We start from the raw sequence: 23,497 nt of genomic DNA on the forward strand, positions 1-23,497 counted from the left end.
GATGATTTTCTTTTTCTATTAAATCATAAAATCATGCCAACTTTTTGAACATATTTAGCTGTACAATATGCTGAATATTATTTCAGTCAGATTTAAAAATAATTATGTTAGATCTTATTTATCATAGTTCCTGTTTGCCCATAACTCACAAGCATGCTTTTTTACAACTTAAGTTATTTTCTGATATATCAGTGATGGGAGTAGGCTGTTTAGTGTAATTGACATTCACTTCTGAATAAAAGATTAAACTTTCTGTTTTCTTCAAGTAAATTGTCCAGTTCTTATTCAATACTCATTACTCTGACAATTATTTACAAGGCAAGAAGAAGCTGAAAATTCATTTTTATTTGAAGTCTGCAGTACTTCATTTTTACATACCATCAGTGATACTAGAGCTGAAATAGGTGGCAGAAGGCGTGGATAATCTTGATTCATTGAATAAGAAAACAATAATTTCTTTAAATTATATTTTTTAAAAATTCAAATGGTATTGAAAGCTGTATACATGACATATCCTTTCATAAATCTTGAACCAGTTACTCCATACAATGGATATTTCTTTTTATAACCAGATTATCTTGATAGAATTGAAACAGAAAAAATCAGTTAATGCTTGGCTTTTCAACGGTGCAGCTGTAGGTGAACTAATATCCCTCTAGCTTAAAGACAGTGAAAGGTCAAAAGCTAAATGCTTCCTGCGAGCTTCTAGGTAATATCCAGCCATCTAAAACACATATCATAAAAGGTTTTTGATTCTGTTTAGATTCTGTGCATGTAATGTACAAGGCCACAGACAATGTCACAGAGCTCCAAAAATTCTTCAGTGATTAAAGCAGTGTTTTTATTTATTTACTCTAGAAGTTCAGAGCTAAATGTTGTACGTGATGATAATGAAAATGAAAGCAGCATGCTTTCATTGTGCTAGCTCTCTTTCATTATCAATCCTATTGTTCAGAAGCACTTAACCTTTCCTTCAGCATTTTTCCACCCCTTTTCATCTACTTCCCTAGATGTTATGTTAAAAAGACTCTTAGGAATGAATTGAAACAACAGAATGGACTTGCACATTTCTATATATACAAGCCATGGGTACAGTCTTGAAGGATCCAGTTGAACAATAAGATCATAAGACTTTTTCAGATACTTTTGTTTTTTGTTTTGTTTTGTTTTCCACTGCTGATATATATGAAAACATTGGCAGGAAAAAAAAAAAACAAAAAACAAACAAACAAAAAAAAAAAAAACAAAAAACAGAAAAATTCAAATGTTAAAAAGTCCATCAATCATTTTTTTACCCCCTGGAAATACAAAGTTATAAACTACTCTTGGTTTCTCAAATAGTAGGTTTGAAAGACAGAAAGAAGATTATATTGGTAGAATTAAATGTGTTCTAAATCATTAGAAAAGGCATTCATCAAATATATAGATATTTATATATACATTACAAAGAAAAGAGACTGTTTATTTAAAAGTGAACTACTGTGTTTCTTTAGCTGATTTTTCATGTTTGCATTTCTAGGGATGGTCCTGACCATAATTCACCTCAGCTGGGTGTGTTCAGTGGGAACACAGCTCTGGAAACAGCATACAGTTCCACCAATCAAGTCCTCCTCAAATTTCACAGTGATTTTTCAACGGGAGGATTCTTTGTTCTCAATTTTCATGGTCAGCTTGTTTTCTATGATCGATGTCTAATTACCACAATCAATAGGTGAATTTTAAAAAGAATTCTTTACTGTGGGAGGTACTGATTAAATCTACTTACAGGGCTTACCAGGGCTCCGTAAGTTTGCTGCTTCTTAAAAAATAACAGTACAGATTAGTTTTTAAAACAACACATTAAAAATATCTGAAAATTCATTTTTACTTTGAATAAGCAATGATCTGTTGCTAATATTAGTCACAGCTATCCAGTATCATTCTTTGAGTTGTTTAATTTATTTGTCCTATTTGTTTATCAATTAATTTATATTGCTATAGCAAAAATCCTCACCAGCTCATTAATTTAGAGATGGTGTACTGAAATCTTGATGGGATGATGTAATAGCATTGAACAGCAGCTTTAAGTTTAATATGTGGTTTCACACAGTGTCACACAGTATCACAGTCTCGTGCGGGTTGGAAGGGGCCTTAGAGATCATCGAGTCCAACCCCTGGGATTCGAGCCCCTGTGTAGCAGAGCAGCACTTCTACCACTTGCGCCACAGGGGGGATTTGAACCCGGGCCTCAGGTGTTGCAAAGAGGCATTCCTGCCACTGCGCCACCGGGGCACACACTGTAACGTACTGTATTCAAAGTCATGGCTGTAGCCATGGCCCTGCAAACTAGGCCTCTCACTTGTGAACTAGGCAAATCAGGTCTGTAACTCAGATATGAAATGTAGCATTTCTGTTTTACTTCTAACTCTGAATTCTAATTCTGAATTCATTCAGATTTTGTATATTAATTTGTTCATGCTTTGGATTGAAATTCAAAAAGATAGAGTGAATTAATTCACAAGAATAGGAAGCAGAAACATAGGAAGAGTGTATCTGAAGATATCAATCTGCATAGAGTAGTTTTCACAGAAGTAGTACTCAGATTCTGCAGTCTTTTCTTCCCTTTTCTCACAAGAGGAGGATGTGATGTAGCCTAATGTCTAGACTCTATTTATCTTAGGAGCAAAGGCTGAAGTACCAGCCTTTAGGCATCATGCAGGGGACTTGCACATTCCAGGATGGTGTCTGCACAGGAAACTACAGGGAATGGTCAGTGTCTACTACTGAGCTGGTCATATTCCCTCACAATTTTTTTTTAAACATTTGAAGAGTAGAGAAAGCATTTTGTTAAAGGCATTGCTGTTCTTTTGTTTTGTTTAACCTGTAAGCAATATGATCGTTGTTGTTAATATTACTGTTTCTTTTTAACACAAAGATATACACCTGTGAAACCTTAGTTTCTCCAGTGTGCTTAAATGAAGAATTCATATGACAAGCCAGAAATGTAACTGATATTTACAGATTTTCCAGGAAATTGAAGTAATCTGTGATTAGCTTTATCATGTAAAGGCAGCCACGTAAAAGAGCAGCCTTATAGTTGCAAATATGTCCTCATAAGCATCACAACTGCATTCACTCCAACAGTGGATCTATCTATAACTATGTAGGCAGAGTCTATACTGTCTATACTGAAAGTAAATATATATTATCTCTCTCTCCATATATATGTGTCTTTGTGTGTGTAATGTCATGACATTTAAACTGGAAAATATTTTAACTGAGAGACTGTAATTTCTAGTGTAGCTTTGGTAATTTGGCAGGTGTAAATATGAGTGATGTTTCTGTAAAATAACACACCATTACTTAATCTTATTTTCATTTAAATTTGCAGCTTATCAGCTGAAGAAGTGCCAGCCTCCACCAATAGTTCCTCATGCAGATTTGTTTACAGAAGATGACGACTTTGGAATAGGTGATAATACAGTGTCAATAGTGTTGTGTCTCCCTGCTTTCTCATGTTTTCACCTTAATTTCAACAAAACTATTAATATATTTCACCCTTCAACTGAGATGTTTGTATACTTCAGTTTGAAGTTTTCTTTTTCATTTTTAACTTTTTTATTTATTTATTATTATTATTATTTTTGTTAATAACTCTTTCAGGAGATTTTGTTAAGTACAAATGCCAGCCTGGTTTTACTCTTGTTGGACAAGATATATTAACCTGCAAACTGAATACACAATTGCAATTTGAAGGATCTTCTCCAATTTGTGAAGGTAAATAATTGCTTCTGTGGACTTTAAATGATTGGAATGTGTTCTATTTTATCTTCCTAAATATTACATATGAAACTCTATGTCACTGTGTTTTCATTAATTTTTAAAATAAAAGTTTCCATTTATTTCCTCAGTATATTAGAAGTACATATCAATTTCAAAATGCTCTCTAAAATTTTCTGATAGATATCCAATGCTTTAGAATCAAAAGAATTTTGCCTTTCAAAGGCACTATCACATGCATATTGAAAAATAGTCTCATTTAACTGCATTACCATAGAAACTCTGCATTTTAAAATTCATTTAAATGACTTAATAGTATTTCACAACGAAGCAAAGATTTTTCTTCAGTCTCTGAAGAGCTTTAAAAAGTGAAGTGCAACAAAATTTGTGGGGGGAAAACTTTATTGATGTGATGCCATTATTGAAATTGTAAGGTAGTTTTATTCTGAGTAAGTCAAAATGTGATAAAAGATTATCATAGTGCACTGTGATTATTTTTTAAATATAATGTGTTAGTAACAATGGAACATATTTCATATTTTGAAGTAACAACATCCAAATATGCAACCGGTAACAATGAAATGATAATTTAAAAGTGATTTAAGGACAGTCTGCACTTCGTACCAAATACCAACAGAAAAGGGAACCTGCAATTGTTAAGAACAGATACACTAGATCAGACCAGAAATCCATGTATGTCATGATCCATATATGGCACTGTCCAGTAATGATTTAGTGGCAGTCAAAAGATTATTGCAAGCATAAAATGAATTAAGACCTCCAACAAACTGTAGCTAAGCTGCTCAGGCTGATTTGATTCTTGCAGAGATTTCTTCCATGGATTTATTCAATCTCACTTTAAACCCATGCAAATGTTTTAAATTCATAAAGGTTTATGGGTTTAAATTATGTAGTGCTTGAGGAAGTTTACACTTACGTTTTATTTGAAGCTGCCACTTTCCATTTTCACTTCATGTTCTTTAGTACTTGCAGGGAAAGAAAGAGTACTGAGTTATTCTCTATTCACCATATTAATGGTATGAATCTACAGTCTGGAATATATTACCATTAATAATTTTTATCATCCTTCTCAATACTTTCTCCAGTTTTACCATGTTTCTTTTGAGGAAGTGGGTTATGGAATTGGAGTGCTACCTGATCCTAATAGACTTGGAAAAATTGATACTTGCTAAGCAATTCACATTGTTTTTCAAACAGTTTTCAGAATGCTTTCTTGTATTTCTGCATTTTATCTGTTGTAGTTTGTGATTTGGATTAGATTCACATATTTGTAAGATGTCAGAATATATTTCATTTTCCTGAGCCATATCACTAGATTGTAGTAGACAAATACATTTATATGATAGAAAACCAGATTCCAGGAAATTATGTGAAAAACATGTTTTCTGACTTACCTAAAAGACAAGAAAAATCAGTCTCAGTGACCACATCTACATCAGTCTGAATTCATGACTTTCAGAGCATCTGTAATTGTATCATGCCATACTTTTCTTATAGCTCCCTTTCCTCTCCTGTTTAAAGAGAAGCCAGAGCACTGTCTGATGACTGTCTGATGACAGGCTTTCTTATTATGATTATGCCATGATGACATTCTAAGTATTGTCTAAAGTACAGAGCCCCAAGCACCCTACAGAAAATATTATCATTGTGCATAAATTAGTTTTCCAGAAAGATGCTGAGCCTTTGATGTGACTTCAGGTATTAGGGCACTGTCAAATTCCTTCCGTAGCAAACATAAGATAAGACAGGTAAGTCAAGAAGCTTAGTCAGGGCTAAGACTTGTATGCACTTTACGCTATTGATTTGTAATATTATCCCACCAAAAAAATATTTTTTGTGAAACGATTTTTCACTGTTATATTTTCAAATCTAGCAAACAAGCTTTCCTTCCTTATCCTTTTATCTTCTTTTCTTTTATGTTCTTTATTTGACAGAATTAATTGAGCAAAGCAAGTGAAAGACAAAGGCAGAACATACACTTCATGTTTTTTAAAAATGACTTTTCCACTGCAATTCCCTAGTCCTCTCACCTATTTTTTTTTTTCTTTCTTTCTTCTTCCTCATTTTTTATTTTTTTTTTTCTCTTTATTTTTTTCCCAACAGGAAGCTAGCAATTTATTCTTCTCAGGAATTGTGAAAATACCTCTATGTCTTTTTCTTTTTTTACTTTCTTATCTCTGCATTTCCTTCGCTGGTTCCATTTCTGTCATACACTTATGACAGATATTCTTGGGTCAGTGAAGAATATCTCAACAATCATTTTATGACCATTTTCAGCAAACTCATCTAAGATTTTTCAAACTATAATGTTCCATCTTTCTTATTTGAAAATCCTCCGTGCCAGATTCCAAATTTTTCATAGAAGTAAACACAAATTAATACAACCAATTATTAAGAAAATACTTCAAGTGCTCGTCTTTGGAAACTGAAAGAGCATCCATATAAATGGCAGTGAAAATAAACTTTTAGATTAACCCAGCTATAAGGTCCAGAAGTACTTAGCATCATACATTCCATCTTTTAAGGTTACTTGACTGTTGTTTTATCTGAACACTACCTGTGTAACATCCAGTTTTTATTTGCAGGCACCAGATCTGAATGACCTGTAAATATTTTCCCATAGATGTCCTACATCTTTTTCCCAAATGTTCTTGCTTTTGCAGATGTGTGGGTTTTTTTTAATGCAAGTAGACATTAAGGCAGCTGTTCTTCATGAGATGCAAAATATTAAAAGAAAAAAATGGCCAAAAAATAATATTTTAATCCAAGTCAATATTTAGAATATAAAATTTGTGACATTTTAGTGTGATATACACTTCCTTACTATAGTCATATGCAGTCATCTCATACACCTCTAACAGGCAAAATAATAACCAGAAAGGTCTTACTTGGTTGACTTGGACAGCTTGCAGTATAAACTCTTTGCACAAAACGTGTTTTCAAATGATCTAATATGCCTAAAAGTTCCAAAGTATTGTCATGTTTTGTAACAGATTTGATTCCTAAAGCCGTAAAGCTTTTATATGTGACTAATCGCACCAGCATCTATAGATCTCCTGACTGTAAACAACTTGGTTTCTGACAGGCTTTTGGATGATTCACTGTAATTGGTATTCTCTTTTATAAAAGCTAGGTTTACAAAGCTGTTCCTTGTTTTCTTTTAGTGCTCAAGGGAACTTTGTTTTTCATTCCATCTATAGTATGTTTTAACGTGTTTTCAATTGAAAACTGGATGTGAAGCATATATATATCTGAAAAGAAAAAAAAATACAACCTTTTTATGAAAGAGAAACACTTTATTTTGTTGTTATTCTTACTGTTCTTCTTGTTGTATCCTTTCTAGCACAATGTCCAGCAAATGAAATCCGTACAGAATCATCAGGAGTAATCCTCAGTCCAGGTTACCCAGGCACATATCCCAATTCTCAGACTTGTTCTTGGACTATAAAGGTTGATCCAGGATATAACATCTCCATATTTGTAGAAATGTTTCAAAGTGAAAAGCAGTTTGATGAGCTGGAGGTATTTGATGGTAAGAAAAAATTGAATTCTATCTTTCTGTGAAAGAACAGTAGCTTAGAGAGTACTTTGATTTCAAATATTGGTTTTGTAATATTGAGATATATAACAAAATCTACAGAGTAGTGCCTTAAATCTAAATCTGTGAATTAATGACAGTTTTTATAGATGTAGTCAAAAAAGTTTTTTATTTTACTTGGTATTTTCAGAAGAAGAGCAGCTGCAGCTCTCCTGTTAAAAGTAATTGTCATGCAGTTTTTCTGTTTGCTGAGAAATAAATGCATGGAGGTGTCAGAAAGAAGTTAACATGCTCTTTTGTAATGGATCATTTCTACTACAGAAATACTTGCGGGGTATAATTTCATATAGTCCAATTTCATAAAATAATTTGAATCCATATACTCAAATTTGAGTCCAAACACCCAGTCCACCCAGTCTACTTCCACCTGCTATAGCAGAACTGCTGCTATATCTTGTTTAAAAATGCTCGTACTAAGGAATTTGCTCCTTGGTTTTAGGGTTAATGACAAAAACTAATTTTCTAGAATGTAATTCATGGCAGTAGCCTCTCAGATGGCAATGTTTAATTAACAGCCCATTCTTATGTTTCTTTTGAATTCTGAGTTTATTACCACTTCTTCTCTCACTGATAGATGAGAAAGTCTGGTCCCTGATTGTTCTTTAATATATTTTTATTCATTTTGAGATCGTTAACATATCTTCCCCCATTAATCAAGACTATATGATAACTATTACACAACCAATTATTAATCACCATGCGAGTTCAATAAAATGAAAAATATTAAATGGTCATATGGTATCTGCTTTGCTTAGATAGAAGGCTTTTAGTATCTAAAATCTTATTAAAATACTTTCACTTCTTGATAACAATATTCAAAAGAAAAGCACAGAATATTTTTCATTCTTTTAAATATTCTGATTCATTGGATGTCCTTTTCCTCTTCTTCTTTTTTTTTTTTTTTTTTTTTTTTTTTTTCTGCCACAATGTGTGTACTGGTCTGTGTCAGGCTTGCAGAGAAAATCATCTGAAAAGTCTCTTAAAAGAATATTTTTTCTCCACTCTATTTTATATTTAGTGTTGAGACAATATATGGCATGCTTGAGAATTTTGTAGTGATCTAATCACTTTGTTTTCTTTTGGAAAAGTCTGCTTAGACTGCTTAATGATCCTGATGAATATTTTCTTTTTCTTTCTTTTGCATTTAAATTTAATGAAATCAGATTGTCAATAACACATCTGAGAGAAGAATTAACATAGTTGCTACATTTTTAAGCATTGTCATTTCATGACATGCAATCTTATTGTTATATACTTATCTCTAGTGCAGCTCTACTGAAACCATTTTTTTCTACCACCTACCGGCAAACTTAAATGAGAGTGATAATGGCATATTTATAACCTCTTAATGCAGTGCCATGTAGAGATCCCTAAGCTCGCTCTCAACAAGTTGATATTTAAATATGGCTCATTGCAGTGCCTTGCAGAGATACTTGTTTGTGTCCCTTTGGCCACATTAGCAATGTGCTTTGCTGGGCTAATTAGTTCTACATCACAGCATGATGGGTTAGTTGGGGCAGAAGGCAATGCTGATGTGGTTATACCATTTACAGTTATGGATATAACTCTGACGAGCTCATCCAAAGCTGGCTTAGCTGTTTCTATGTATTGCTAGATTTTGCTGTAAATATAGATCATATCCTAGTACTGTATGTGGTCCAGAACACCATAGTTTTGTTTAAATTAGTGTAACTGAACTGTTTTTTCTAACTCACGTGAAGATATATAATCAAACTTTACATAGAAATGGCATAAAGATTGACAGGAAAAAATGTTAGAGAAATAACATTCACTAAGGTACAGACTTCTGATGACTTTATAAGGCAACTTTGGAATGCAAAAGAAAATGGTGAGTATGCCTGACTCACTATATTGTGAATTACAGTTCTTTAGCAGAGTACACATCCCATTAATGAGGCCAGTCTGGTCAGCTGGGAGCAATATGACCATTAGCCATTTCCTCTCCCCATTATCAGTCAAGACTCTAGGAAATCCTTTCTATATTCTAAGGCAGAGAAGTCATAAATGTACCATGAAGATAATTACCAAAGACTTTTTAACTTGAAAACACTGCATTAAGGCTACTTGTATTGAGTAGGAATTATTTAATACAGCAAATATTCTTTGATATTTTTTTCCCCAAATAAACCAACGTAATTCTATCACTGCAGTTAGACAGTAGTGTCAACTTTTACCTAACACGCGGGAGAACATCATATGTCATGTCAGCCCCCTAGAAATTGAGTATATGATTTTTCTATAGACAAATTCAGAAAAAATAATAACAAATCAAACTCAGGAATACCTGATGCTTAATTCCCAGATGTCAACTGAAAATCTGCCTTCTGGCAAGGTCCAGAAAGTGAAAATTAACTCCAGTAAAAGTTAAGCTCCACTCTTCTGATCTTCCAGTGTCTGAAGAATGTCGTATGACTACTCAGCATGTAATGCTACAATTTAATTTCACCATCACTAGCAAGGAAGGAGTCTCACTTATTCATATGTGGTAGATTTTTATTTGCTGTAATACTCTTTATTTGAGAATTTCAGAGCTGTAATAGCACCTCATGAACTGATTAAATTGTATTAAACAGATTTTACTGTTGAGGGTGAGGCACAGAAGAAATAAATGAATTGTCATGTTCTAAATCATTCTCTCCATCAAAAATAGGAATTAACCTTAGCAGTCCTTGTTGTCTATCCAACAATGCAATCATCAGACACTGCCTCACATAATAAACAAAATATCAAAACATTTAAATGAGGGTGTACTAGGGAACCTGCACTATATCATTGCCATAATGGTAACCGAAATTCAGTTCTAAAGGACTGGTAAGCTGTCTAAATCTTTATGGTTTTCTGTGGCTCTTATATCCTTCCTTTCATACCTGAATTGTCCCAACCAGAAATTTTTTCTTATATTGGAGGGATAGAAGGCTGACATTGCATTCAATTTCTAGGCCTCCTATAAATCAGTTTTATTTTTGTGCTTTCACCCAACATGGGAACAACAAGGTGCTGGAACAGGTTGCCCAGAGATGTTGGAGGGTCTCCTCTGGAGATACTCTCAAACTGCCTGGATGCTTTCTTGTGCAACCTGCTTCAGGGAATCCACTTCAGCAGGTGGATGGACTAGGTCATCTCCAGAGTTCCCTTCCAATCACTACAAATCTCTGATTCTGTGAAGAACTTATCAGGCTGCAGCTAATAAAGCTCAGCAAAAATGAAAAGAAGCAATCTATTTATTTGAAAAGTTTGTTGTGACTAAGATTGTGTTAGTTGAACTTCCAAAACATGACAAAATACAGAGTAAACAACATAGTGAGGAAACTAAAAGAAGCTCAGCTGGAGAAATAATTTTGTATGGAGAAAGGTGTCATTTCATGTTTTAGAAAGCATTCAAAAGGAGAATAGCTTGACACATTTTTTGCTTCCATACTTTGTATTGTTGTGTTATGTAATCAACCCCCAAATCATTCTTACTGCATATAGGGTTTTATTGTGGTGAAGATAGCAGTTTGGTGCCAGGGCACTTTTTTTTTTTTTTTTTTTTTTTTAATTTTTATTTTTTTTAGCATCCTGTATGTTACTTTATGGCAACATGAAGAAATCTTTTTTACACTTAAATGGATGCTATAGTAAACAAATTATCTTTTAATAGTATGGAGCTCTAGTATATATGTACTGTAAGGTACTAACACTTGTGAATGTCTGTATTCCACAGTGATGTGATTATTTTAAATGTGATAGGACATTTTTTCAGTAATATTTTTGCTGTATAATATGGTGGTGCTCTAAATTGTACTAGCTGCACAATGTCAAGAAATGTACAGATTTAGCACCACTCAGTAGTTGAAAAGGAGAAAATAAGTAGAACTGTAACATCATACAAAGCAATTTCTGCAAATAGAAGTAAATTACAAAAACATTTCCAATGATTTTTCACTCTTTATGGCAGAAACACTCAGTGCTTTATATGTCAATTTGTTTGTATTAGGATTTCCTATAGTGCTCTCCAGTGAAAACCTAAAACTGGAAAGATAAATAGAGATCTGTTAATTATTTTACTGACAAAATGTGCCATGAGGTTTCCTGTTCTTTCCTTGTATATTCACACTCACCAGTTACATTGGTATTGCTTTAAAACTTCCATATTTTTGACCTCTGAAGGTTCTTCTGGACAAAGCCCTTTATTGGTTGCTTTAAGTGGAAATCATACTGGACAACTGAACTTTACAAGCAAAATGAATCAGCTATACCTTCGCTGGTCAACTGATCATGCAACCAGCAAGAAAGGATTCAAGATCCGTTACTCAGGTAACTGTTAATGATTTACATTAAATTATATTTTGTGATCAACTCCAATGCAAGCATGTTCTGCAGCAGTGCAAGGGATCATGGTGTGCCATGTGATCCTAAAGCTGAGGAGACTCCAGAGTGAGGAGAGAGCTGCCAGGAGCCTCCAGCCCTCATGAGAGAGTGGCTGGTGAGATGTGTATGGTGCAAGGAGTGTAAGAGCCACAGATGTACAATGGCAGCCCTTAGCCTACATAGCTGGGCAGAAAGGAACTTCACGAGATTCAACAAAGGGAAGTATAGCATGATGAACCTGAGGAGAAGGAACCACATACATCATTTCAGGCTGGGGGCTGACCTGATGGAGGAGAACTCTGTGGAGAAGGACCTGGCATTCTTGGTGGACAAAAGTTTGACCGTGAGGCAGCAGTGTGCGGCTGTGACCAAGAAGGCCAGTGTGATCCTTTGGTGCATTAAAAAACGTGGCCAGCAGGCTGAGGTCAAGGAAGGTTATCCCTCCCCTCCTCTACTCTCCCCTGGTGAGGCAACGTTTGGAATATGGTGTCTAGTTCTGGGCTCCTCAGTTGAAAGACAGGGATGTCCTAGAAGGAGTCCAATGAAGAGAGACAAAGATAATTACATGCCTTAAGCATCTGTCTCCCTTTTGAGAAAAGGCTGAGAGACCTGTGACTGTTGGATCTGGAGAGGAGAAGACAGAGGGAATCTTATCGGTGCTCATAAGTAACTAAAAAGTAGGTGTCAAGCGGATGATTCCAGACACTTTATGGTGGTGTCCAGTGAAATGACAAGGGGCAATGTGCTCAAATTGGAACACAGTAAGTTCTGTCTGAGCATGAGGAAAAACTTCTTTACTGTGTGGTGACAGAACATTGGAACAGGCTGTTTAGTGAGGTTTTGGAATCTCTTTCTCTGGAGATTATCAAAACGCACCTTCAAATTTTCCTGTGCAATCTACTTCTAGGAACCTGCTTTAGCAATAGCTGGACTAGATGGTCTCCAGAAGTACCTTCCAGCCTCTGTGATTCTGTGGTTATAATATACATGTGGAGATGTTGGTTCTTAATCTGCTTGCATCTTTTTTTAACATGTTGTCACACATACCCATTCAAAATACTGCTCCTAGGAGGCTTGGTTTAGTCATCACTTAACATGATGTAGATAGAGAGTGATAATTACCCTCTCTCTGTTGTTAACATTTGCTTTTTTCTGTGTTCAGACTTGATTAACAATGTGTGAGTTGGTAAGTGTTAATTTGGTGGCTAAAAATTGTCAATATAAATAAAGTAGAGAGAAGAATTCTGTGAATATTTTATAAGAATATTTTTCCAAGTACCAAATATATCCCATTCAGACATGCTAAATAAATATTAAATGGCACACTATATAAGGAGATGATTCACACATAATTCTCTCCTGTATCATCCATACACTTTCAACCTCATCTCTGGAAAATTCCTCATGTTGCTGAAAGAAGAGATCATTATTCTGGAAACTTCTGTAGTCTATCATAGGGAACCTGCTTTAGCAGGGGAGTTGGAGTCAATGAACTCTTGAGGTCCCTTCCAACTCTGCAAATCTGTGATTCTGTGAACTTAAGGTCAATGAACAGTCAGTAAATGGTCAGAAAAATAGAACTAGTTATGGAAAGCTTTATCTTCATCTTGCAAGAAGCATCTGGAGAATTATGAAAAACAAACTAAAACTAAGGGACTGCAGGAAAGGAAGTTGTTTTCAAGCACATTGGTTGATGCTTGGTTGAACATAAGCTAGCAGGTTGCCCAAGTGTCCAAGAAGGCCAATGGCATCTTGGCTTGTATCAGAAATAGTGTTCCCAGCAGGAGCAAGAAGATGATCAATCTTCTGTACTCAGCGCTGGTGAGGCCACACTTTGAGTACTGTGTTCAGTTCTGGGCCCCTCACTACAAAAAAGACATTGAGACCCTGGAGTGTGTCCAGAGAAGGGCAATAAAGCTGGAGAGGGGACTGGAGCAGAAGTCTTGTGGGGTGTGACTGAGTGAGCTGGGACAAGAGGAGACTCAGGGGAGAATTTATCATTCTCTACAGCTACCCAAAAAGAAGTTGTGATGCGGTGGGGGTCATACTCTTCTCCCTTGCAACTAGTGATAGGACTAGAGAGAATGGCCTCAGTTTGCACTAGGCTCCCCATCAGGTTGGATGTTAGGAGAAATTTCTTCTCTAAAGAAGTGGTTAGGTGCTAGAATGAGCTGCTCAGGGTTGTGGTGAAGGTGTTCAAGGAATGTTAAAAGTTGTACTAAGGAACATGGTTTATTGAGGAAATATTAGTGGTAGGTATTGGTAGGCATTGTTGGACTGGATGATCTTGGAGGTCTTCTTCAACTGTAATGATTCTAAGGTGATTCTGTTAGCTTTTCATTGAAAAGGGTAAATCCAGGACCTAATAGATGAAATCAGGATGTGGAAGAAGAAACAAAGAGAATTTGTCACATAATAGCCATTAGATATGTGCCAGTGAATCATAAAATCCATAGAATCATAAAATCACATAGTTGGAATGGACCTACTACCATCAAGTCCAACCATCCTCCTGTTACCATACCTACAGAAAACCACTAAACCATATCTTGTAGCTCCTCATCCAGATGCCTCTTGAACACTGCCAGGGACAGCAACTCCGCCACCTCCCTGGGCAGCCATTCCAGTGCCTGACCACTATCTGAGAGAAAAAGTTCCTTCTTATGTCTAATCTAAACCTCCTCTGGTACAATTTGCAGCCATTTCCTCGGGTTCTGTTTGTTGCGTGGGAGAAGAGGCCAAGCTCCTCCTCATCACAGCCTCCCTTCAGGAAGTTGTAGAGTGCAATGAAGTCTACCCTAAGCCTCCTCTTCTTCAGGCTAAACAGTCCCAGATATCTGACCGCTCCTCATAAGTCTTGTGTTCCAGATACCTCACCAGTTTCATTGTCCTTCTCTGGACATGTTCCAGGGCCTTGATGTCTTTCTTGTAGTGAGGAGCCCAAAACTGAACACAATACTCAAGATGTGGCCTCACCAGAGCTGAGTACAGGGGAATGATCACCTCTCTGCTCCTGCTGGCCACACTATTTCTTATACAGGCCAGGATGCTGCGGCCTTCTTGGCAACCAGGGCACCCTGTCGGCTCATGTCCAGCTGATCATCCACCAACACCCCCAGGTCCCTTTCCTCTTCACAGTCATCCAGCCACTCAGCCCCAAGCCTATAGCATTGCATGGGGTTATTGTGGCCAAAGTGCAGGACCCAGCACTTGGCCTTGATGACCCTCATCCCATTCTCCTCAGCCCAGTGATCAAGATCCTTCTGTAGGGCCTCCCTATCCTCAGGCAGATGGACAACACCCCCCAACTTTGTGTCATCTGCAAACTTAGTGGGTGGGGTACTAAGTCCCCTCATCTAGGTCATCAATGAAGATGGGCCCCAGTACCAACCCCTGGGGGACAGCACTTGTAATGGTTTGCCAGCCAGACTTAACTCCATTAACCATTAACCTCTGGGCATGGCCCACTAGCCAGTTCCTTACCCAAAAGAGGGTATATCTGTCCAGGCCACAGGCAGCCAGTTTCCCCAGGAGAATACTGTGAGAGACCGTGTCTAAGGCTTTGCTGAAATCTTAGTAGACTGCATCAACACACTTTCCCTCATCCACCAGTCTGGTCACCCAGTTGTAGAAGGAAATAAGTTCGGTCAAGCATGACCTACCTTTCATGAACCTGTGTTGGCTGGGCCTGATCCCCTGGGTGCCACTCAAATGCTATGTGATGATTTGTTCCATAAATTTCCCCAGTACCAAGGTCAGGCTGACAGGCCTGTAGTTCCCTGTATCCTCCTTATGGCCCTTCCTGTAGATGGGAATCACATCAGCAAGTCTCCAATCCTCCAGGACCTCTCCAGATAACCAGGAGCGCTGGTAGATGGCAGAGAGTGGCTCAGCAGTCACTTCTGCCAGTTCCCTCAGCATCCAAGGGTGGAGAATGTCAGGTTCCATTGACTTGTGACAGTCCATGTGGAGGAGGAGTTCTCTAATTGTCTCCACCTGAATCTCTGGGGGTATATTTTGCATTCCATCTCATAAAATGTCCTGAGGATAATTGGTCTGTCCATTAAAGGTGGATGTAAAGAAGGCACTGAGGATCTCAGCCTTCTCCTTATCCTCAGTGGTTACATTCCTCACTGCATCAAGTAAGGTGTGGACACTTTCCTTGGTTCTCCAGTGGTAGGATTTCTTATTCTCTTTAACTGTAGTGACCAATCTAAATTCAAGTTGGGCTTTTGCCTTCCTAACTTCCTCCCTGCATAGCTTAACAAAGGGAAGGTAGTGGGCCTTCTATTATGAATTTACAGCAAGAAAGTAATATGAGTGTTACAAGAATAGAGATCATGTCATGAATTTATTTTGTAAATATCAAATTCTGTAGGTGATTGACTTTTAAGGAATGAGAAAGTATTTTACAACTTTATGTGTAACAAAAATATGTTTCTCTACATTTAGTTCATCAATTATTATGGCATTAGCCTCAGCTAATAATAACATTTGGGAAATGAAGGACATCGGGAAATATGCAGTCCTTATGGCAATGCTTTAGGAAGAAACAGTAGCAGCCTTTTTTTTTTTTTTTTTTTTTTCCTCCTCTAAACTTCTGTATATTTCAAATGAGATTCAATGAAAATAATCAGCATGAAAGAAGAGTAACAGTGAGTGGCAGCATAAACAATTGGATTTGAATCTTAATGAGGGAAGGAAAAATACTAGATCATAAAAAGGCTGTTGGTACCATGGCAGCTGTGTCTGAGCCAGAAAGCTTTCTTATAATGAAGAACCTATTGAAATGAATTACTGCTCTCTGAAAGCCCTCTCCTTTTTTTTTTTTTTTTTTTTTCCAGCTATGCGTGTGCACAAAATTTTGCAAATTGCACTTTTGTCACAAATGCTTCTTTAAAGTGCAGGAATTTTCAGAAGAATATTTAATATATACTATAGTGTACAGCTTTGCATATGTAAACTATTTGTCTAAAGTTACTTGTATGTGTTCTGTATTGTGGTTCCAGACTTTTTGCTAAATAGTTGTAGAGTAGAGCTGTACTATTACAGCAGAGGTGTATTATTTTTAGGGCTTCGACATATTGCTAAGTTATTAGCATAACCTTAATCTATATAATACTTTTCTACATTGAACTGACAAGGAGAGGAAGCATCAGTTAAAATTTTATGCAGCTGTAGGGAAGAAATTACTTTTTTCTTTGTAAGAGAGATATGATAATAAAATCACTGAAAGCAAATGCAAAAAAAAAAATTTTTTTTTTTTTTTTTTTTAATAGTTATAGTTTTCTCTGACGGTGCTGGAAGTTGACTTCCTGGCAAAGCTGGATATAACTGAAATAGCTTATTTAGCTATAAATGGGGAAAATCTGTGATTCTATAAGTTTGAACTGAACACTTTCTAGGAAACTACATGAGCTGAACCATCAAAATTGCTTTAAATGCTACTTGCATAACCTTTGGACTTTTTTTTTGCCTCACTAATTTATAAGCTCTCATACAGATTCCTAAATAAGGAACCTAAAATAAGCAGTGTAAATAATAATAATAATAATAATAATAATAATAATAATAATAATAATAATAATGATGATGATGATGAAGAGGTCAGTGATTTTTTTTTTTTTTTAAGTTGCAGTGAAATGAATGAATTAAAGAGAAATACAGCCGTAATTCCTACACTTTTGTTCAGTACTTGACATGCCTGCCAGAGAGATGGTGATTGAGAAGAAGGGTTCTTCACTTGCTACCTTGAAAATTTACATTGTCTCTATGATGCAGTTAAAATGAACTGTAATTCCTAGATGAGGACAATGTTATATTACTACACATATTATCACCTAAGCCTGAAGTTCCAGAGAAGATCCTCTCTCAAAAACTGTCTGGAAGGAAAAACATTTTATCCTTGTGGCCCCTGACACAAGACTTCAGTATTTTATGAACACACTGTAGAGAATCCTGTTTAAGAATTTTAACTCAGCTGACAGTGGTTGGAGTTTTCAATCTGACATTGTTCAAGCATTCGTTTGCCCTCCAGATCTTTGGGTACTTTTTATTTATTACCTTGTCTGTGGTTCTTTAGTTAGTACATCAATTTCTATTCTTAGAAGGTGTTCTATATGCTTTATGCTGGACTCCAAAGGGAGTTCAGTTGGAGGAAATAATTCCTTATCTATATATTAAGAAGGAAATTGATTAAAAAAAATTCAAAAGCTTTCCTTTTTTTCAAAGTATATGTAGTTTAGACATACTAAGACATAATTAGGCTTACTGTTTGCCTATCAACCTCTCGGTTGGACTAGATGATCTTGGAGGTCATTTCCAACCCTGTGATTCTATGATTCTATGTTTTTTTCCTGTTTCTATTTCATTGCCTTTACAGCACAGAATACTATTAGTTTTGGTAGGACTTTTTGTATGGATGAGGTCTACAGGCACTGCTTTAAGCATTATCATTTCTTACTGATGTACTAGCCACCCACAGGCAATACTTGAAATGTCATTGGCAAAGACTTTATAAGAGTGGGAGATGTGTTACATTAAGTAACTTCTTTAAACTTAAATTACCCAAATATATATGATTTATATTACAGAATGCTCAGAAATTGGAATTGAGTTTATGTACCTGGTATCATAGTTTTAAATTTTGAAAATATTACGAATATACTACTGCAAATAAAATTATTGTAGATTGTGTTTCAATATATAACATTAAGGTTGTTGAACATACAGCAAATATTTTCTGTTTAGAACTGCAGCATTGAGAGGTTATTTTTAGCATAGTTTCCCATTGTATAAGTAGAAAATTATGATTAGGCCTCAGCAGCTATTTTTATGCTTTTCTGGAATATTTAAGATTAATTAGCGCTTGAGAAGTCATAGAATCGTCTGGGTTGAAAAGGACTGTAATGATCATCTGGTTTCAACCCCCACTGCTATGTGCAGGGTCACCAACTACCAGATCACGCTGCCGAGAGCCATATCCAGCCTGGCCTTGAATGCCTCCAGGGATGGGGCATCCACAACCTCCTTGGGCAACCTGTTCCAGTGCATCACCACCCTCTGTGTAAAAAAGCTTCCTCCTAATATCTAACCTAAACCTCCTCTGTCTCAGTTTAAACAACTTCCCCTTGTCCTATTACTATCCACCCATGTAATCAGCCATTCCCCATCCTGTTTATACACTCTTTCAAGTACTGGAAGGCCACAATGAGGTCTCCCTGGAGCCTTCTCTTCCCCAAGCTAAACAATTCCAGTTCCCTTAACCTTTCCTCATAGGAGAGGTGCTTCAGCCCTCTGGTCATCTTAATGGCCCTCCTCTGGACCCGCCCCAAAAGCTCTGCATCTTTCATGTACTGGGATCCCCAGGCCTGGACACAGTACTGCAGATGGGGCCTCACAAGAGCTGAGTAGAGGGGGGGCATTCACCTCTATTTCCTTGCTGGCCGCCCCATTTTTACTGCAGCCCAGGATATGGTTGGCCTTCTGGGTTGCAAGTATACACTGCTGTCTCATGTCTGCAAATTCAGTATTTCAAAAGCTACACTCACCTAAATGAGATTATTTTGGAATTATTATTATTTTCAGTTGTTGTGTAATAACTGTGGGGCAACTTGTATACCAAATTTACATAAGTTTTAAGTTGAGAAAAATACATCTGTTTATTTCTTCTGTTGTACTTTGATAATTAATTTTTTAAACATATTAAGAAAACTGTTTATTTTTGACTTAAATGGCTGTGCTGTTGTTCTTTAAATAAAATAGTTCAAAAGTACTTTTATGTTTATTTGCTCAATGAATAAATTTATATTTATAAATGTATCATATTCAAACTAGTTTATTTACTAAGTTTGAATGACTTCCTGAATAAACTATATATTTCCTGGTTGTAGCTTCCCTTTTACAAAAGCATAAAGAGTTTTGCAGGTATAAAGTGAGTGTCTGAACTTCAGAATACTTCATCTGAAATCTGACTGTACTATTAGAATTCCAAAATTAATGTAAAGCATTTTGTGCTAATTTTATTGTTATTATTTATTTATATTACTGTTTATTTATATCTGTCTTCAGTAATGTGAAATTTGCAAATATATTTTATATGTTTTATTTTATTTTATTTATTTATTTATTTATTTATTTGCATTTAGCTCCCTATTGCAGCCTAAACCCTACCTTGAGGAATGGTGGAATTGTAAATAAAACAGGCGGCCCTGCTGGAAGTAAAGTTCATTATTACTGCAAGCCAGGATACAGAATGATTGGTCAGAACAATGCAACGTGTAGACGTCACCAAAATGGCATGTATCAGTGGGATTCTCCTGTACCAATCTGCCGAGGTAAGATATGTTTCCTTGTCGAGCATGCTTCTATAATTTAATTGCAAGTAATATTTCACAGAATAGTGATCCAGCATTATAAGTACTACTGTGTGTCAAACATTGACACATTGACATCAGGTGTTTATCCAGGTGCATATCTAATTGCATTCTTAAGGTGAGCAGACCTGAAGTAGTAACAAATAGATGGGTGCAATCAGAACCAGCCCAAATGAAAAGTTCATTTTTAATACTCATCATATTATTGCGTAACAGAACATTTTGATAGATGATTCTTTGATTCTGTGATTCCATACAAATCCAGTAGTTTTCAGTAGTGCTTTAAATTTGTAACTGATGATTTTGGTTGGGACTTTTTGTTGGTTTGTTTGTTATTTTATTTTAATTGTGTTCTGGATGTAGACTGTGCCTACTTTATCTCTTAAAATTCATTAATGTTTGTCAAAAATTACAGATGAGGAGTAACATAAAATAACATGAAGCAGATAAGCACAGTTCTGTTTTGTAACAAATACTATTTCACAAATTATTCAGTGAATGGTAAACAGCTATTAGAGTCTAAAGAGTTGTAGATCAAACAAGGTCAAGAATGTGGGGGACAAGAGAAAGGCTATAATTGTAGTCATATGATACATATACTGCCTGTTCAAAAATGTTTTCAATTCTGCATGCCTATAGATCACTTTGTTTATATAAACAGATGGCTGTAACATCCATACTTACAGCTTGTCAGAACTTCTTTAATTAAAACCTGTTTTCAGTTTGTAGGATGTTAACAGAAGTGCTTCATGTCTCCTTCAAGGCAGATGTTTTTGTTTCTAGCAAGCTTCCTAGCAAGAATGACTCTGCTGTTTCTACAAGCAACATCAGCTGTATTTTCCACTTGACACTTGATATGCTGTTTGTTATTCTGTTTGGAGTGTTCTACTTGGCTAAAACTAAAGAACTTGAAGGAGTACAGTTGACATTTTTAATGCATAGTGATTTGTTGCAGCTTATTTCTTCATACTTATTTCTTCAGGATGAACATTTTCATGCCTGAGTGAGCCATGGGGCTTCACTCATACCACGCCAGAAAGCAGCTCAGACTTCCAATGTGCTATGAGCAGTATCTGTATGTCCATGTTTCCAGATTCCAGGAAATCTGGAATCCCATACAATTTAATAGCATATGGCATTATTTTACCTGTCTGAAGGGTCACCACATTATGGAAGAATCTGTGTGGGGGATATGTGAGGTTAGTTCAAGAGCACGTGCTGCGTTTGGGTTTACTGAAAAGGTAATTTAGATTAAGAAACTGATGCTGGGTATAGGAGCTGGAAGCTCCTGCACTTAAAAAACCTAGAACACTGACTAGCCCTACAGCTTGGCCAGAAGGTGTGGAAAGTAGAGGTTGCAATTCTGTTCAAGATTAAGACTAAATGTAAGCATCTGTATGTGAGCCAAAATTTTGGTCAGTTCATTTAGACACAGAAGTCTAGTGTCATTTGATGTGTCCAGAGTTATTTTGCCTTTTCTCCCGCTACCAGTCCAAAAAGGCACAAGCTCCTATGTTATCCACTGAACTTGTCTTGGAAACCTAAGAATATCTCAAGTATCTAGAAAAATGGAAAAATAAAAAAGTCAATCGCTGTCTACCTAAGCTCTGTTGTAATTAATCTAGTCAATTTTGAGAGTTGTTCTGCTTGATGTACAATGTAATTAGGTTGATGTGGTTATCATTAGGTTGTGAGGTAGGAAGAAGGAGTGACAGTTTAGCTTTCTGTCAGTTCAGCATGCAAATAAACATTTTTTAAGTGTAAAATTCTATTTACATGACTAAGGCTCAGTGTTCTAGTTGCAGGTAAGCAATCAAGTTAGTCATTAGGGGAGTAGATGGAGAATTAAAACAGACACTTAATTTAAATGCATCAGAACCATGAAGAGCCATGGTCACTACTGTTGTCATCAGATCTGGGGAAAAAGCTACTAATAGAATTACTTGGTCCTGGGCACAGCAGGGCTTGCTTTTACTCCTCTGCTTTTCCATTTTCTCTAACAAAATTAAAAGCAGAAAGTGGGTGTCTCCAGCACCCCTTACTTACCACAGTTCCACACATTTGCTGTCCCTTTGCTACTATTTCTGGTGGCAGGGGGTCAGCTCTTATCACTTGAAATACTCAGTTTTCAGAGAAGCAGTCCTGTTTAGAATGCAAAAAGTGCCAAGATAACAGTGTTACAAAGGAAGCAGTTTATTTTGCTCCGTTCCTTCTGTTCTATTTCTATTAGCAATTTGACAGATTCCAGATGGAGGCAAACAAGAGAAATGAACTAACCATTCATCATTTTATAATGCTTACCTCTCCTCATTATAATTATATGCAAAGCATTCTGTTGTGTTTAATTTAAATGCATCAAATGTGACAACTTTTAAATATTGAAAACAAATTTTAGACTTTTTTTTATGGTACCATTACAATGTGTTGTGAAATTAGTCATTTACACTGAACTGGGTAGACAGTAAGGAAAACCAATTCTTTTTTTTTTTTTTTATGTTTATTTTCATCTCAAACAGATTTCAGACAAAGTCTGTCATTTCTTCTTTTGGAATATAGATTTTATTAAGAACAAACAAACAACAAAACAGTAACAAGAGGAAGGGTGAAAATTATCCATAGGGCATTTTAACTGCTAAAATGTTGAATTGCTCCTTACAGTGTATATGTAACAGACATTAATTTGCAAAACTACTCCTTTTATTGATAAATATTTAGGAAGAAGCCTTTAAAGCTGTGTTTTATTCAGTGTATTTACTAAGACTGTGTGCCACAGTCAAGGTAATGATCCTGTACACACAAACACTGGTTTTTATGATACCTTTAAGTAGATTCATTCCAACAATGTGATATCTTCTTAACTACAAGTTGCTGTTTCACAGAAAATACCCTTTCAGAGCAAATGATGCCATGAATTATCCCTTACCAGTGCCACAAGTCACATAGCTTTAAAAAAAATAGGGGTAACAAAGGGTTGCCTTTCTTCTTTTCATTATGAGAATCAAGGGAGCAGAGATGTTTCACAAAAGGAAGTCCTGCCTTGGGTACCTTTCCTAAAAGTGACTGAAATTGATATTTTTGTAATTATATTCTTCGCTAGGATTGTATATTGTGAGATACTGTTAAATGAAGCATATTGCACTGTGGTAAAAATATATCTAAGAAAAATAAGCATGAATAAGCAAAAAAAAAACTAACAACAACAAATGCAGCACCTAGATGCAACTCAAACTTTAGTGAGTGGAAAACAAAGTGAATGTTAAAATGTTAAAAGAATAACTAATTATCTGGAGAAAAAACCTGAAGGAGCAACAAAGGTTAAAATAATTTGGAATATCAAAACAACTACTTCCTGTATACCATGTTGAAATTTCTG

At 35.9% G+C, this 23,497-nt stretch overlaps 1 protein-coding gene across 3 annotated transcripts in view; it reads left to right on the plus strand.

The window, feature by feature from the left end:
* Positions 1-23,497, plus strand: part of CSMD1 (CUB and Sushi multiple domains 1) — an 883,639-nt gene that overhangs the window by 809,509 nt on the left and 50,633 nt on the right. For 2 of the 3 annotated variants that reach the window (XM_015859302.3, XM_085543902.1), the window contains exons 44-49: positions 1,520-1,665; positions 3,371-3,451; positions 3,643-3,756; positions 7,124-7,312; positions 11,549-11,695; positions 19,897-20,085. In XM_015859302.3, coding sequence (XP_015714788.2) covers positions 1,520-1,665; positions 3,371-3,451; positions 3,643-3,756; positions 7,124-7,312; positions 11,549-11,695; positions 19,897-20,085 — 866 coding nt within the window. Of the gene's footprint in view, positions 1-1,519; positions 1,666-3,370; positions 3,452-3,642; positions 3,757-7,123; positions 7,313-11,548; positions 11,696-17,381; positions 17,521-19,896; positions 20,086-23,497 lie in introns of those variants that run through there. The other variant, XM_085543903.1, reaches the window with a different exon arrangement.

This window comes from Coturnix japonica, chromosome 3 (assembly GCF_054131305.1).
Source record: "Coturnix japonica strain WE chromosome 3, WE-NBRP24, whole genome shotgun sequence".
NCBI classification, from domain to species: Eukaryota; Metazoa; Chordata; class Aves; order Galliformes; family Phasianidae; genus Coturnix; species Coturnix japonica.